At 41.6% G+C, this 18,299-nt stretch overlaps 1 protein-coding gene across 1 annotated transcript; it reads right to left on the bottom strand.

Moving 5' to 3' along the window:
• Positions 1-42: 42 nt before the first annotated feature.
• Positions 43-16,858, bottom strand: LOC138947612 (uncharacterized). The gene is made up of 5 exons (XM_070319124.1): positions 15,596-16,858; positions 3,418-3,462; positions 2,442-2,660; positions 1,725-2,073; positions 43-468 (listed from the first exon to the last, which is right to left on the bottom strand). Exons 1-5 carry the CDS (start codon positions 15,627-15,629, stop codon positions 186-188), a joined length of 930 nt encoding a protein of 309 aa, XP_070175225.1. The 5' UTR covers positions 15,630-16,858; the 3' UTR covers positions 43-185.
• Between the last annotated feature and the right edge of the window lie 1,441 nt (positions 16,859-18,299).

Genomic DNA, 18,299 nt, shown 5'->3' with positions numbered 1-18,299 from the left:
GACGGGGGTGTTTTTTCCTATCAGAGGAATTTCTTGTTACCCCAATTTTTAGACTCCCTCTTTTTAAAGACCTGATCTTCTCAGATTTGTCGAGGTCGTAAAAGGGGGGTTCCACTGTACTATATCTTTTTCCTGCAAAACGCCGACTAGGCTTCACACACAAACACAAAAGATCCGACTAGTGTTTACTTTTTCTGAAAGTTGGCCAAAAAACGAGTAAGTCCTTGACCTCGAGCTATGTAGTCAGCGTTGTTGTTGTTGTTGTTGTTGTTGTTGTTGTTGACGCCGTAACCACTGTAGCCATTGTAGCCCGGATAGTTGTAGCCATAGTTGTAACCATAGCCCAGGAAGCCTGGTTGTGTGTAGCCATAGGGACGGTTTACATAGAAAGGCGGGTTTACACGGTAAGGGTTGTTGACGCCGCTCTGGTGGTAGTTTCCAGTGTACGGAGATGCGTAATTCTTGGTGCTGGCACCAGAAAGAAGAAGAGCAAAATGCATGAACATTGAATTGTTTTGTTATGGCCATATTTCAGCATCAGATAGGCAGAGAGGAAGAATAATTTACTAAAAGACAAACATTGTAGCTGCGAGTCCAATCATGGAGATATTGTCAATCAAAGATTAACCTTTACTTGGTCGTGTGACAGACGTTTTCTTCCACACGAGATTATGTTGATGTCTAACGAAGCCGTTAGGCTGAGTTTGACATCAGCTATTCGAGTGTGGAAGAAAACTCTGTCACACGACCAAGTGTAGATAGCATTTATGTCTCACAGCTTCAACAGAGGACAGAACAAACACGTTTGGCGTACTCACGCTTGACAAGGCTAACCGCATCAGCCATTGTGGAGAGATCTACTTCTTTGACGAAAGAGACCGAACAACTATGAATGACGTCTCGGTATGTGTGAATGACGTCGCAGTCACCATCACAGTCTGTATCTTTTGAAACATCGCATTCTTTATGACGTCTTTCTGTGTCTGCATGTGCAAAATGTTTGTTCTTTTTGGTTTCTTAGTCTTCTCTGTGCACAACTCTGTCCTACTATTTCAGACTCACTGGCCTCATGATCGAGCTTTTTTCCAAGGGCAGCTAGATTATCGTATGGAAACAGTACTGTCGTCTGGGATGCCGTTAGCAGTATTCTCAGTGCTGAATAATTTGCGAAGAGAAGAAACGATAACAGCGGGAGAAATGAAAGCCATGTGTGTAATTTTGGGCTTTTGGAGAGACGATTTCGAGTTTGAATCCGTTCTTGTCATACTTGGAAACGTTTAACATACAATCTTGCACACGTGTGCTTTAGTAGCGGCAAAGAAGGAAAGCGTGAGACATATTTGTCTCTCATTAAATTCTTGGTGATGTCAAGAAGAAGCGAAAGAGCGAAATCGATGAACATCGGCGTTGTTATTTTCTGTACAATTGGGAAATGTCAAACATTGGTTACTTTGCCCTGCTTCAGCTTGCAGAATTTGTTTTCCCTCCTTTCTTTCTTTCTTTCTTTCTTTTACTTTCTTTCTTCCTTCTTTCCTCCCTGCCTTCCTTCCTTCTTTCTTTCTTTCTTTCTTTCTTTCTTTGTTTTATTGTCTCTTTACGAAAGGGTCTGATCAAGAGGAAGAAGAACCAGCTGTTACTTCGTTGAATGAATTTTCACTATTTCCAACCATAACTAAAACGTTAATAAAATCTGTTCCTCATTCACTATAAGAAGATAACCTTACCCATGGTTTTGCTTCTTCTTATAGCCATCGTTGTAGTTGTTGTAGTTGTAGTAGCTGTTACTGGCTCCCCAACCGTCCTGAGAGTAGTCGACATAGCGTCCTTCAGAGCTGTCGCCATTGTAACTCGCGCTATCGCCATGGTGGCTCTTGCTATCGCCATGGTAGCTCTTGCTATCACCATGGTGGCTCGCGCTATCTCCATGGTGGCTCGCGCTATCTCCATGGTGGCTCGCGCTATCTCCATGGTGGCTCGCGCTATTTCCATGGTAGCTCGCGCTATCTCCATGGTTGCTCTCATTATCCCCGTGATAGCTCTCACTCTCAGGCTCGTTGTGATGTTCCTCTTCAGCTGGAACATACAATTTGAACACATACAAAAATATAATATAGTGCAATACAATGGAATACTGTAGAATACAACGGAACATAATGGAATACAAGGGAATACAATGTAATACAATACAATACAATACAATACAATACAATACATTTTAATACAAGACAAGACAAGCCAAACCAAGCCCGGCCAACCAAGCCAATTAGGCCAAGCCAAAATAAGACAAAACAAGGCAAGACAAGCAAAACAGACCGGGGAAAACCAGACCAGACAATAGAGACCAGACCTTATTGACCAGCCCAGAACAGACTAGACCAGCCAGACCAGCCAGACCAGACCTTGCAGACAGACAGACAGACAGACAGACATATGTATCTTACAGGACTGGGGTTCAGGCGCTGTGATGTAGCCCTCCTTGGAGTTGGTTTCACAGGGCACGTTATACTCGTGGTCACATGTTAACAGGGACTGACTCCAGCGCGTGCTGGACGGGCACTTGAAGGAGTAGGCCTCGCCCCAGAAACACCGGTAGAACTTGGTGCAGTCGTACACGTCTCCGTAAAAGTTGAACAGCGTGGGGCAGCCGTACCCCGTGGCTCCTGTGGCAATATCATAGAATACAATAGAATAAAATAGAAAAGAAGACAAGACCAAACAAGACAAGACAAGAAAAGACAAGGCAAGACAAGACAAGACAAGATAAGACAGTTTTCTTTTCAAAAGCACCGTACTATCATACATGTCGGTCCCCATAACAGTTTTACAACGTTGGACAACTGTAGTCTGTTGCTCCTGGAAAATGATACTAAGAGTTAAAATGTTTTTGAACAGCAAAGCAATTATTATTGTGACGTTGATTTGATTATGACTTCATTGCGCTAATCGGCAATTAGGACATTTACAGTTATTGTTTCATGAAAAGGAAAAGGAAATGAGAATTGGTCTACGTTGAAGTTTCTACCAGAAAGAAACGACCACTGATCACGTAGCCACCCATGTTGCTAACAAAGCAACCACGCACCAATCAATATCTTCACGAAACTAAGGACATTTCCATGGATTGTTTTATCTGTGGGATATTAATGGATAATAATTGGTCTACGTTGAAGTTTCTACCAGAAAGAAACGACCACTGATCACGTAGCCACCCATGTTGTTAACAAAGCAACCACGCACTAACCAATTGCTTCATTAAACTAAAGACATTTATAGCGATTAATTCATCGAAGGGATAGTAAATAAGAATTGGTCTAAACATAAGTTTCTACCAGAGAGAAACGACCAATGATCAAGTAGCCAACCCTGCTGCAAACAAAGCAACCAAGCACCATGTAATTAATTGAAAATATCACTTACCTGTCGAATAGGATGTCTCTGCGTTTACCTTGGAGACAGTGACAACTGCGGACATAAAATATAAGTTTCCATTTCTCGTTATTGTGCATCAAAAGGTAATATTGTACAGGTGGAATGAATTTATCAATCATAACATGTGATATTGTGCAAATTGAACCAGATCCATGTGATAATGTGCAACTAGTACCATCCACCAGTGTCAAAGGAATCATGTTTGCTTTAAGCTTGACAATTTGTTAAAGTTTGGACTTCCTTTTTTTGTGTACGAATATAACTATTGCATGTTTGCTGTTTAGCCACCTTTCTTGAAATCAAAAAGGAAGAAAGAAGAACGAAAGAAAGACAGACCGAGACTGAGAGTGAACTTTATTTTACAAGCATAAAGATTTAAGGCTGGGCCTTTTCTTACAATCTGTCCTGCGGACGACAGATCCTTAAATCTTCAAAAAGAAAGAAAGAAGGAAAGACAGAAAGAAAGACAGAAAGAAAGAAAGACTGACAAGAAGGACAGAAAAAACAAACAAAATAAAATACAAAAGCATAAACAAAGGCAAGACAGTTATCACGGGTTGATATTGATGTTATTATTATAGTGTATTATTATTGGTTTTTTAGTGTGTGCCTGTGTGTATGTTGAAGGCAAACCTGACGCAGACAAATTCTCTTGGCCATCGCGTAGTACAATAGTAGCTGAGTAAGCGGTATTTTGCAGGGTAAGCAATAAGTAGCGGGCAGTAATCAGGCACAGCCGCGTGTGTACCAAGGGCATTTCCTAATACGCTATAGCCGCACGATACCTGGCGATTGGTGCCGCGATGGGAATCTCTCTCTCTCTCTCTCTCTCTCTCTCTCTCTCTCTCTCTCTCTCTCTCTCTCTCTTTCTCTCTCTCTCTCTCTCTTTCTTTCTCTCTCTCTCTCTCTCTCTCTCTCTCTCTCTCTCTCTCTCTCTCTCTCTTTCTCTCTCTCTCTCTCTCTCCACGATGCTGGAACCTGGGACGTTGGTCTCCAAAAATGGGAAGACGGCACAGGGCCCAAGCTTATTTAATCTAGGGGGATGGGGAACACAAAAAAGAGACTGCAGGGATTTCTTAGAGGACGGAGCTACAGACCAGACCAGAGGAAATAGGGCTAGGGAAATAGAGTATAGGAGTGTTGACCAGCAGAAAAGAAATACAAGTGATTACTTAGAATAAGTTAGCATAGAAACAAGTCATAGCTAGGATACGACAGTTAAACTACAGTGCCAACTGAACAGTCTGCATCAGGTAAGCAAGTACGCACGTTGTTTCCCCTTTTGTGTCAAGTTGTACCCTAAATAAAAAGAAGAAATTGTTGCTCTTGGTTTCGTTTGCATTCTTAAGATTGTTCGTACCTTGTTCTTTGTCTCCATTATAAAGATCTGTCTGTCCTCTCAACACTCCTAAAGCCAAGCGAGTAAAAGTAATTATGGACATCTTTAATAAACATCTTTAAAGACCAGGTCATCCACCAGATCGACCCCGCGATAGTTGGTGGAGATGCAGGGTAATGGACAGAACATTAGGACGAAAACCGAAGCGAAAATGAAGAAAATGAAACGAAAAAAATTAGCAATTTTTTTTTCCCAACCCCTCTCTCTTGTTGATCCCACTGCCACCCTTTTCTTCATGTCCGTCTCTATACGCCTCAACAGCCTCCCCGCTCTTACCTATTTGTGAAACCCCAGCAGACCGTGTTTAGAGAAGATTTTGTTTTGATTGTTTGACGTTCATACACAAGCATATTGTTGAACAACGTGTTCTGATTTCATAAGTGTATAAAGGCAGTGAAAGATATAAAGGCGAAATGTATAACTGAACTGTCATTTGTATAACGTTCTTCAAGACATTGATATTTTCAAGCTTTGTTAATGTTACAAGGGAAGGGAAAAGTTTTGTCAAAGGCTGCAGTCGTCATCAATGATTATATTGAGCTGTTGATGTATCAATGATTATATTGAATCTTCTGTATATGCCACAAAGATGATGTAGGATTTTCAATGACTGTTGAAGTTTAAAGAATATTTTAGAAACGCATCTCCCCAACGTCTTGTTATATTTTCTTGAATTGTCTTTTAATTATGATACTTTTCTTTTATGATCAAACCCCTTGTGTACGTTTGTTCGTCATGTTCACAGAGTTGTTTTGCTGCTATGCAAATACCCTCCCTCAAAACAACCCTCGCATTTCGTTTTACCTTCCTCTAGTTGCGGTGGGGTGCTGTGATGTGTTGGATTTGTGACGTGCGGCGAGATTGCCAAACTGTTCTTATGCATCTTTCACAGGGTTCCTTCTCTTCTCTCACTGTCCCTCTGCTTCATGATTTATTCCTTTAAGTTAAATTGTGTTAGTAGGCATTTGGCATTTGATTTTGATGTGTCTAGAATAGGATGTTTTGATAGCCGAAAGTGAAGGAAGTTTTATTTTAATTTTAATTTTATGGAAGATGATTAAAGTAAGGAAGCCTGATAATGCGGATGATGAGAGTTTCTACGAAGATCTTAGAGAGGAACTATTTCCCATTTCCACCCCCGGGACCTTGCATCCAAACCTGCACGATCGGCTGACCTCTAGGGAAGACGATTTGTTTAGCAAGGAGAGCGGTGCTACTGCCCAAATCATTTTCAGACAGGTGGAAATATTGTTTCAATGGATAGACTGCTATTTTCACCACTAGGCGCTCATTCTGGTCTAAGCAGCGTAGACAATAGCATGGATCCACCATCCCCTATTGAAAGGGATAGACTTAGCGGGAGTGACAGAGAAGTTAAGTTGAATTTTCACGGCGCTGAATTCCGCGTTGGGGAAGGTGACGTCACCACTAGGATGGACAGAGGAGTACAGTTCGAAGAACAGGACCTTGGTACTGGCGTTTCTAGCAGTGCATATTTTCCATTACCACGTCAGTTAGACAGAGGGTTTCGAGTGCCAGCGCACAGCGGAACACATGGACTTTGTAAGTCTATTGACGGGGTCAAACATTACAAAGTAAAGTGGAAAGGCTACGGGGCAAAGGACAATACATGGGAGCCTGTGGATAACTTGCCCGACGAACTGGTTAGAGGCTTTCACATCCGCTTTACTCAAACAGGTCGCAAAAAGAAAAGAAGAAAATGATTGATGATGTGAAGATGTTGTCGTTGGGCATGACCTGAATGTGCCCAACTTCAACATCAATATGTGTGGTTTCATGTGTTTAACGCGACAACTATATGTTCTTATGCTTGTACGTAAGTGTACTTATGTTGTGAAAACGGGTGCTAGTTCACTAATATTGTGTTATGATAATTGTTTGTCTCAATGTCCAAGGTATGTTTTAATGTGTTAAGTCATGAGTAATGCTTATAATTACATGTGTTTTTTTGTTTTGTTTCAGTCCTGCACTATTATTTGTTAATAATTATATTATAAGAAAGGTTTTAAGGGAAGAAAATATAGTAGCTGTTAGGAAGGCCCCACTTAAATAAATTAAGGCATAGACGGAAGATGTATACAACGGAAAAGAAAGGAATATAGTAAACAATTTACGATGGGTTGTAAATGAGAAGAAAACCCTATGGGTATTCAGGAAGAGTGGAAAACAAAAAGGGGAAAACAAAGGAAGTGCTGAAAAGCAGCATTTCAAGATGTTGTACATAAGTGGTACATAATTATGGGTATTGAAGAATGAACAGATATTCGCGCGATATGGGAGACGAGTCCGCGGTGGACAGAGGTTGTTGTAAAGGAGTTGGAGACGGTGTCGTTAGATTGAGGTACATTGTTACACAATTTGGTGTAACATATTTGAACAGTAAAGGGTACGTGTTTGTTAAGTTATGCGGTGGACGTAGAATTCGTCGCGATAATGGGTCCACGATGGACAGTGGTCTTGATGAAGAGACTCGATATGTCTCGACGTTTGATATTGTAACGGGTCAGGCCCGAGTGACTAACACATGCATTGAATCATTGTTTAGGTATCATACATTTTTTTTTAAAATGAGCTCAGTACACTTCTAGTGGATTCATTTTTTTTTATATCACGTCTCATTCATTTCGTTTACTAACCAGAGATGGGAACGGGAGCCGTTCCAGAGTAAAATTGTTGTGGGACCTGTGTGGGTAGCCCGCGAGTCTAATGAAGTGTATTTTGTGGAATACGCGAGTACAGTCGGGGTACGACTAACCAGAGATGGGAACGGGAGTTCCAGAGTAAAATTGTTGTGGGACCTGTGTGGGTAGCCCGCGAGTCTAATGAAGTGTATTTTGTGGAATACACGAGTACAGTCGGGGTACGACTAACCAGAGATGGGAACGGGAGTTCCAGAGTAAAATTGTTGTGGGACCTGTGTGGGTAGCCCGCGAGTCTAATGAAGTGTATTTTGTTGAATACGCGAGTACAGTCGGGGTACGACTAACCAGAGATGGGAACGGGAGTTCCAGAGTAAAATTGTTGTGGGACCTGTGTGGGTAGCCCGCGAGTCTAATGAAGTGTATTTTGTGGAATACACGAGTACAGTTGTGGTAAGGAAAGCGTCGTTATGCAAGACGGGCGCGAAATAGTCAATGGAAATTTGTTATGGGACCTAGGTGGGTCACTTTGGTGTGGAGCTCTTGCGTACTTGTTGAGGTACGCGGTTATGTAATGATGTGCGATGATCAGTCGCTGTGCGGGAGCTGAAATTCGGCGTTCCCTTATAAACGCACATGATTAAAATGACGTGGAATAAAGAGAAGTTGACGCGGACCGAGAATACCCAGATGAAGAAGAAAAATATTCAGACGGGTATGTCTGATATGTACAAGTGTGATATTGGAATTCACCGTCGCAAAAAGAATATACCTAGTTACTTAAGTGATTTACTTAGTGAGTTATTAAGTAAGGGGGGACATGTTGATACACGAATAATGTAAATTGAGTCGGTAATAGGAGAATTAGAGCAGATTATGATAATTAGAATGGTATTTGGAATTGAGGCGATTTGGAATTGGTTCACCGCTGAATGGTGTGGGCAGAGGTCGCGTCGCTTCTCGCCATACTGACAAAGTTCATAATAAGTGTAAATTGCCAGTAATGATAAGTGAAGTGTGGGGCCTTCAGTTAGTTATTCATAAAAGACGTTTTTGTTTTGAATAAAAACAATATAGAGGAATAGTGAAATGAATGTTGATATTTTGATGATAAAATAATGTTAATGTGTTTTATTTTAGAATTGTGACGGTTAGTTTAAAATGGGATTATTAAGCCACCTTTTCCTTTCAGAATAATCATTTTTCACTACAACCTATCGCGCTCCTTTTCATTCCGTGTTTCGTGATTACCTTCGGTTGGCCTCGTGGCAGGTGCATAGGCCTAATGCACTGTGATGTATTCTGTCGCGACCTGGCCGCGCGCACATTCTTGCAACGGCAGCGCTAATCAGTGTGGCATGCAGTCTTGCTGTAGTCGTCATCCTCTGTTATATGTGGTCAGAAACCAGTCACGTACCACTCAATCATTCCCCCCCCCCCCAACCGTACAGGTAAATGACTCCCCACCTGCATTGACCTGGCGATCTAACGAAAGCACGCAGGCGCATGTTAATCACCTCCTGGTGTATAACCGTACTTCCCCTTTACCACAGGCACCTGCAGAAACCTTACCCTTGTGTGAACCTCCTATTTCAAACCATTTGTTGTTGGGACTTGAGCTTCTTTCACTTGCTCTTCTACTACAGTCCTGAAAACAATGGTCTACTGCTTAGAAGTATACCTTGAGATTACGAATGGTAAAGTTTATGGGGATATCTATTTGACGTCTCTAGCCTATTGCCCTACTGAATATGATTTGTTTTTGACATGCTGGATTCAAAACCTCTCCCTCCTTAAGCGCGGTCTTGGCACGGACGATCTCTTTATTGCATGGCCACGTTTTTATTTGCAAGAAATCAAAACCGGTCAAACCATAGTCTGGCCCAAAACCATCAAACTAACCCTCTATCAATGTTACCGCATGCGGAAAATTGTAATGGACAATTACACTGTTCACCCAAAGATCATCCATGTTACAAAAGGGACCCCAAGTCACGGTGTTTCCATGTCCACGGTTGGAATGAACTCACACCCCGTAACCATCAGCACCTTCCGTGACATAATCCCCAAACCCCTCGTTTCCCACCCACGGCACCCTCTGCGCCAACCCTAGGTTGAGTGGTTTTTATTTTTTATTGTTTTGGTGTGTGTGAAAGAATTAAGTTGATTAAGAGATTAATTATTTTATGATAAAGAAGAAAGGTATAGAGTAATGAAGTCATTGTTTAGGGTTGAGATGAAGGTTAAGATACAATTTTGTGTTTGTTTTGTTTTGTTTGTTTCTGTTTTTTTTATAATTAATTAATCATCATCGCTTGATAAGTGTGGATATTGAGTATGTGTTTATTTGTGTGAAATGATAAAGGCTATTTGTTGTTCTATTGGTTAATAACGTGATGCTGGAATATTGGACATATTGGTATTGTGTGTTAATATAATCAAGCAAGTTGTTTTGAATTCATGAGATTCTTGAAATCTACCTTTGAAAGTGCTTCTTCCCTTAGTGTGAGACAATATAACCGGATTGATTAAGGAATTGTTATTATTGAGATATGGATATTCAATTGTGATTTTTTGAAATAATGTCTTGAGAATTTCTGTTGCCGGTATAGTATTTCTTGTGTTGTTAAACTACGTTTAGCACGGACACGCTATAGTTTAATACCCTCTAAAATTCAAAATTGGCATGTTTACGTTTTTCCCTTTTGACAAGAGAAGTCACAACAATGGCGTCTTGTAAATAAATAGATATATCTTAGCAAGAGTTGGAACGCACCTTCGTGACTTCGTAGCACCACATGACACTGTAGTAAGAGAAAAGGAGGTCATGCATAAACATTTTAATGCACTCCTTCTACAAACAATTCACAAAACGGTGCTGTGGTAGTGTGATGTAGGACACTGTGTGACATGTGTTATATTATTGGACATCGGACAACATTTCATTACGAGAGCAAGATGGCTCTCCGCCCATTTCATAAACGGTCGCTGATCCGAGGTGCCGGTATCCCAAGCCTCGGGGCCGAGGAGCCGGGTACTTGGGCGGAGAGGCGGCAACGTGCTTCGTAATGTGAACTATTGTGTTAATTAGTCGTGTGTATTTTATAAAATGTGTAAATGGAATAGGTAGACATAAGTTTTACAAGCGTCATTGAAAACGGGACCTTCTCTTGTCACACCCCTTTTCTGCGAATAGGCGAAGAATTGGAAGTTACCCCGCCCTTTTTCTAGTCTACAAGCGTGTCCGATTAAGATACGTAAAGAAAGGTGTTCATTATTGAAACACATTTGTATTAATTAAAGGCTATTTTTGTGGTTGGTTATGCTGTTATACAAGTGCTCCCAAGCTTTAGCAATAGATACCGATTATTTATATAGTGCAGTGAAAGAGCACTTAAAGATTTAGATGTGTTCGGATTGGAGTGATCGACTTGGACTGCCTTAGACATCGTTTTCGCCTTCGTCGGAGGGTGCGTCGACGTCGCCTAGTGGGCCTACGACAGTGGTGCTGGCGTCGAGACTTGAGACTTCGTTGAGGTAGCTACGCACAAAGAGGGGACTGGATCTTCATGACGCCATAACGGCGTTGCGAACTTGACTCACCACACAATCCAGTGTGAGTCGGGGTTGTCAGTTGTCACCAACCTGGCCAACGTCACGTCATAAGGCCACGGACTCACTGACAACCCAGAAAACTACCAACGCTTCAAAAACAACATGCTTATCGTCAGCGGGTTTCAGGGCTCGGATTCCACGCAATGTGGAGTCTGGGGTCGGCTAGCACCTCGGGGGTGAAAAGCAAAGCCGACAGCTCCTGTCTCTTGCATTATGAGTATGTTGGACAACACCAAGTGATCCACGAGTAATCCTATACTTCTACGAGGTTGCCCAACAACGCACACAAAGCTGATTCCAGAGTGCCAAGTCCAACGATCGACACTGTCCAGCTGTCTGCTGTCAGGGCCTGCCGGGTTGTCGTCCGTCGCACCTTCACATCGTCATCACCACTGAAACTGGCTCCATCAATTAGCCAGATTCAGCAAAATCTTCAGTGTAGTTTAGTCGACACAGCGTCTGCGGAGTTTAAGACGTCGGGTTAGGATGTGATAGGTTGTGGTGTAGGGCATAAATTAGCTTGGGAGTAGTTGCTTGATATCATAACCACGGATTTAACTGATGATAAGTATGTGCATGGTCAGGTTGATTTATAAGTGTTGTTTTGCAGTGGACAATGTTTTGGTGTGATTGATTTGATAATTTGGTGTTTTGTTGTAGTGGAAATGGTTGACATGTAAAGAAGTACGGCAAGGTAATAGGTAAAACAAACAACAACAAAAATGTTTGTCAAATTTACACACACACACTCACACACACACACACACACACACACACACACACATACAGACACACGCACACATACACACACACATTCACCCACACATCCACACACACGCCCATGCGTACACACACTCACACACACACAAACACCCACATACATACCACACACACACATAAACACACACTCACTCCCATACAGGCTAACATTCGAACAGACACGCACACACCAGAACATACGGTTATTGTTTTATTGATGCAATAATGGATATAGTTGTTGAGTGTTATTTGTTTGTATGTTGTGGTTGTTTTGATTGATTAGGTATTTATTTTTCAAATTTTGAAGACATTTTTTTTTAAATTCTAATTAGAGTGTTTGGGAAATAATTATGTATTGTATATGGTTAAGGTTAAGTCAATATTGGGTTCTATAGATGTGCGGTGAACATTTTTATAGACGTGCTGGGAAGTCTTCTCCTATATCTATATTGGGCTTTGTTATTTTTTTTTAATAACGTGTGTTCCTACAATGGATTGATAATGTACTCCCCATCAGGCCGAGCTACCCACATACACGCACGCACTCACACCCACTCACACACACACGCACACACACGCACACACATACACCCACACACACTCACACTCGCACCCAATTATGTACAGGCTTACGGTGGATGTAGTTGTTTTACTATTGGAATATCGTCGGAAGATCAAGTTGATGAGATATTTTGTTTTGTTTATGGTGGATTACTGTGAGTGTTCCTGGTACAATTTTGTTAGAGAACAATTGCTGTTTGATTTGACCTTAATTGTAATAGTAAGTTTTGTTTTTATGAATTAAGAGCTGAGGTCAGCTCTTGCGACGGGCCGCAGGGTGGTATCACGGGTTGATATTGATGTTATTATTATAGTGTATTATTATTGTTTTTTTAGTGTGTGCCTGTGTGTATGTTGAAGGCAAACCTGACGCAGACAAATTCTCTTGGCCATCGCGTAGTACAATAGTAGCTGAGTAAGCGGTATTTTGCAGGGTAAGCAATAAGTAGCGGGCAGTAATCAGGCACAGCCGCGTGTGTACCAAGGGCATTTCCTAATACGCTATAGCCGCACGATACCTGGCGATTGGTGCCGCGATGGGAATCTCTCTCTCTCTCTCTCTCTCTCTCTCTCTCTCTCTCTCTCTCTCTCTCTCTCTCTCTCTCTCTCTCTCTCTCTCTCTCTCTCTCTCTCTCTCTCTCTCTCTCTCTCTCTCTCTCTCTCTCTCTCTCTCTCTCTCTCTCTCTCTCCACGATGCTGGAACCTGGGACGTTGGTCTCCAAAAATGGGAAGACGGCACAGGGCCCAAGCTTACTTAATCTAGGGGGATGGGGAACACAAAAAACAGACTGCAGAGATTTCTTAGAGGACGGAGCTATAGACCAGACCAGAGGAAATAGGGCTAGGGAAATAGAGTATAGGAGTGTTGACCAGCAGAAAAGATAATACAAGTGATTACTTAGAATAAGTTAGCATAGAAACAAGTGATAGATAGGATACGACAGTTGAAATAGAGTGCCAACAGAACAGTCTGCATCAGGTAAGCACGTACGCACGTTGTTTCCCCTTTTGTGTCAAGTTGTACCCTAAATAAAAAGAAGAAATTGTTGCTCTTGGTTTCGTTTGCATTCTTAAGATTGTTCGTACCTTGTTCTTTGTCTCCATTATAAAGATCTGTCTGTCCTCTCAAAACTCACAAAGCCAAGCGAGTAAAAGTAATTATGGACATCTTTAATAAACATCTTTAAAGAACAGGTCATCCGCCATACCCGACCCCGCGATACAGTCAATCAACAAAGAAACCATCCAACCGAGGACATAAAAACTCGACTAAAAAATAAAACAAGATTATAAATATTGGTGAGAAAAACGAAGAATATTCATCTTGGCTGGAATTAGTCTCACCCAGCCAACCTTTCTGAGAGCCGTCTTCTTCAAAGAGCTGTGAGTAAATGAAAATGTGAAATGGTGGACATGTAGATGGCAGTCATTCAGAATTGATATAACTGAGATCGTTGAGACACCTAACCAACAGATGACAGCAGTCTGCTGTTTACGATTTTTTTTGTTTTGACTGTTGACAAAGTTAAACGAAACTAAGAAGGTGTCGACAGCTTGCCAGCATTTGACTATTACGTGATACGCGTCGGTGGGCTTAAAAACCAACACAAAACCAACAACTCACAGACATAAAACAAAACTGCCCCCCCCCCTCACCCCCCCTCACCCCCCCCCCCCCCCCCCCCCCCGCCAAGTAAAGTTCGAGGTACGGGGTGGGGGTGGGGGGTAAAGGCAGGGAGGAGGGAAGAGAGGCAGTGCGGTGAGACAAGAAGAACAAGCCAGGCATTGTAACGCTTTTTGGCACGCGTGGGCTCACCTACGCCAACATAGACACACCAAGGCGCACTTTGTTTTGAGATTAATTAGTTGCCCGGATGTGTGACATGCGCAGTCAACAGTGTTGTGTAAAGGGAGACAACAGAAGCGCCCGGTGGCTGTTTGCTGCGAGGTGCACCAGATAGCACCACAAAGGCGACAGAAACAACGACGCCTGTAGTTATACTTGCATGCACATTTGTCAATAGACTATGGAAGGATCGCACCGTCTATTTTTCAAAACGGTACAGTGGTACCTGTGAGGTAAGGCCCCTCCGATGAGAGGACACCTAGCTCCCATGAAAGGACACAGTCACTTGTGCTGTTGGGGTCTATGTCGACCAAAAGAATGGGATTCACTGTAGGTCGAGTTCCTGTAGGTGGATTCTCTGTATACCTAAGACTTTAAAATTGGCAATCTTATATACAGGGAATACCACAGGGTGTAGTTCCTGTGGCGTTTCGCTAATATCAATGAAACTGTCACGTGATGCTTAGCGACATCGTTAGAATTTGATGTTTTTCGATCTTTTTTGATATTTCTTAGAAATTCGAGTATGGTTTGCAAGTTTTATTGAAAAACTGCACCCTGTGGGATTCCCTGTATACTAGATTGCCAATTTTAAAGTCTTAGGTGTACAGGGAATCCACCTACAGGAACTCGACCTACAGGGAATCCCACTCTTTTGGTCGACGTAGACCCCATCAGCGTCACTTATCCCTTTCTCTATTATTTTCATCAAAATCTACCTGTCACAAAAGGCCACCTGCAATGTTTGGACACTCTTGGCGTGTTACTGTGGTGTCCTTCCATATCTCTTTAAAACAAAAAAGACCAGTTTTTCAAACGCAATATTCAAATACAATATTTGGTATTTTTTTCAGAAGCTATAGACACTAGTAATCGTATTTCAAAAGAAAAATGATCTTGCAACAGATTTTCATTTGTCTGCGTGCAAAATCATGATTAAAAAAAATTTGCCCCAGACAAATAGGCCTTTTTCAATGTTGCGGAAAGTTTAATGATTTTTGTTAAATGTTGATAAAATATTTGTTTTCTCTAAAGTTCAATGGCGTTCAGTATATTCTGATTTTCAACAACAAGAATAAGAAGCATTAGATGAAAAATATGTAAAGAAAAAAGCACTATCTTCGTCGTACTATCTTCAATGGTTTCCGAGTTTGGTGTAAGATTTTCTTCCATTTTTTTTTACCGTTATTCTCCGACAGCATGTTATTGCTAAGCCCGTAGATACTATTGGTTACTGTTGGCTATACGCGACAAATAACAAAACAAACAACAGAAAAGAAGCTAAAGACAAGTTTAAATAAAATCTAAAGATAAAAATCGACTTACCAAAAGCGAACGCGAAGACACCGAAATGAGTCATGGTGATTTCCTCAGTGGTGCGGAACGAAACTGGGCGTTCACACAATATTAAAACAAATTACAACAAAGCATTTATTCCATAAAACCAAAATGATAACTATTTGCGAGACCGTTTTTGCATAGTATGAAACAATTTTCATAGATTTCCTTGTGTTTTATTTGTATGTACATCCACACTCTCAGCAGTGATACTTTGAGCTGAAAAGCTTGACGTTTTATCCTTATTTTGTTTTTAAGTTTAAAACGGAAAACTAAAACAAATCGTCTGAATAATACTGAAGCAGAATGACTATGGTGGGAGGCTCGTTGGAAGATTTGTGCTTTTATAGCTACGGACCATTGAGAGTCGCTCCTTCTTATTTACAGTCCAGCGAAGTGACTTCATTTTTGCCACAGGCAGACAAACCTTCTAATTGACTCGGACCACACATGGCGACCTCAATAACTCTTGACTGGTCAATTTGTCCACCTCTGCTTGTGTCATCGCGTGCCAGTCCAACTTTTTGATTAAAGAATTTTTGGGTAAAGAAAGTTTAAGATCGGAAAACGAAACGCGACTCGAATTAACCATCAGGTGCAGTTGGCTAAGCAAGGTGCGGAGACTTGCAAAGAAAGGGGGAGACAAAGAGCGGGGACTAAAACAAAATGATTCTTGGTCGTTGAACAAATTTGAGAGGCTGAGAAAGTATAAAGATGGGAGAGATTGCATCGTGTCTTGAGGGCATGACACACAGTCTTCATTACTGCACTATCTTTAAGTGGCGGCTATCAGTTCGCTCTTGATTGTTAACTCTTTTACAGACAATTAGAGCTTTTGTACCAATGTTGATGTATCTAAAACTAATTTATACACTGACTCTCAAGTGAAGCCTTTGTTCCGATTTGACTTTTTTGTTGACAATTTCCATTGGCTCTTGTTGAAAAGAAACCACATTTAGTTATTCACGTGCTATTAGAGAATCTTGATTGAGGCGAATAAAACAGAGTTGTTGCATTGAATTGTTTAGAGATTAAACCAACATGGTTGACAATTTCAATTGACTCGTGTGGAAAATAAATCACATCGGTTCAGTTACTCGCGTGCACCCGAGGAAGCCGGAAGGACATTCGAGAATGAAAGGGATAGTTGTTTAAAGTTTAAACTGACCCGCATTTGGGAACTCGAAAGTACAAGAAGATCAACAACATTGATTCTCCCTCTTCTTCTGTGTTCGGGGGATGCAGCTCTCATGTTCATTGGTGGTTTTGCACGGGTGAGCTTTTTCTCCCTGCCTTTTTTAGGCATTCATATTCGTTTTCAGGAGGCGAGGGTGCATGCTGGGTATTTTTGTGTTTTCACAACCAGCCGAACATGACTTACAGATTCCGTTTTAGGGGGGTATTCCGTCTTGTGCTTGTGTATACATTTGAAAGGGATGAGGCGATAACAGGTCTACCCAACATTTGACCTAAAGGGTGGGGAAAATCTCCAACCTTAACCCACCAGGCGATAACAGGTCTACCCAACATTTGACCTAAAGGGTGGGGAAAATCTCCAACCTTAACCCACCAGGCGATAACAGGTCTACCCAACATTTGACCTAAAGGGTGGGGAAAATCTCCAACCTTAAGCCACCAGACGAAGCCGGGATTCAAACGTGTTCAGCGTACCACGTGCAAGAGGAGGTGGAGTATTGAGGGTAACGTTTTAAATACTGTACCATCAGCAGCGACAGTAGCAAGGGTAGTAACAACAACAACAACAACAACAACAACAACAACAACAACAACAACAACAACAAACGCAACAGCAGCAGAGGCAGCACTGAGCAAGAGCGACGACGACGATGAAAACAACAACTACAACAACAACAGCAATGACGACGACGATCACGACAAGAACAAGAGGTCGTCGACGACGAAACAAGATGACGATAAGTAACATTATGATGCCATGATATATTTCTCTCTCACATTTTCGGCCATCAGCAGTAATTATTAATCACTAACACTTCTGCGCTCCCAAAGAGCTCGATGGGAAACCCGTATTTAAACGTCCGAAGGGAGAAGTAGAGGTTACATGCCGAGTCTCAGTGATTATCAAAAATAATGGTCGAAGTTAGCGGATCATGAAAAATGCGAGCTTCAGCGAGCTTTTTCATGACCGCGAACTGAGACCATTATTTTTGATAATCACTGAGACGAGGTATGTAACCTCTTTATCCCTCCTTTCTTCAGTTATTCAAAGAAAAGAGGAGTTTTTGTGCGAAAGTTTGATCAAATCATATTCACCCAACCAGTCTACCTGCGCAGGCGATCGATTAATGCGCCGCGTTGTATAGGTCCGTGCAAATCTGTTCACACTTCTTGTCAGTTTCCATGTTTTGAACTAAAATCAAGTACACAGTTATGTTGTCATTCTGCTGTGGCGGTAAAGGCAGATAGTGTGTGTTCTGTTCATGTTTTGGTATCGCTCAGGAAATGTTCTTTCCTCGAATGTGACTAGCAGACGAAGTTTTACACCCGTGTTCCAACGCTAAAAACTGTATGAAGTTTAGTTTTCTGGGGCAAAATAGTGTATAAAACCGCTGCATGTTCTTCAAGTTGATTAAATGTTTGCAATTGATTGCGTGTGATCTGTTTATAAAATGAAATATTGTTGAAAACTGACCGTCGGATTGCAGTCTTGTCG

This window comes from Littorina saxatilis, linkage group LG14, assembly GCF_037325665.1.
Source record: "Littorina saxatilis isolate snail1 linkage group LG14, US_GU_Lsax_2.0, whole genome shotgun sequence".
In the NCBI taxonomy this organism is placed as follows: Eukaryota; Metazoa; Mollusca; class Gastropoda; order Littorinimorpha; family Littorinidae; genus Littorina; species Littorina saxatilis.
Note: the sequence above shows the minus strand (reverse complement) of the source record. Positions and strands in the feature narration are given on the sequence as shown.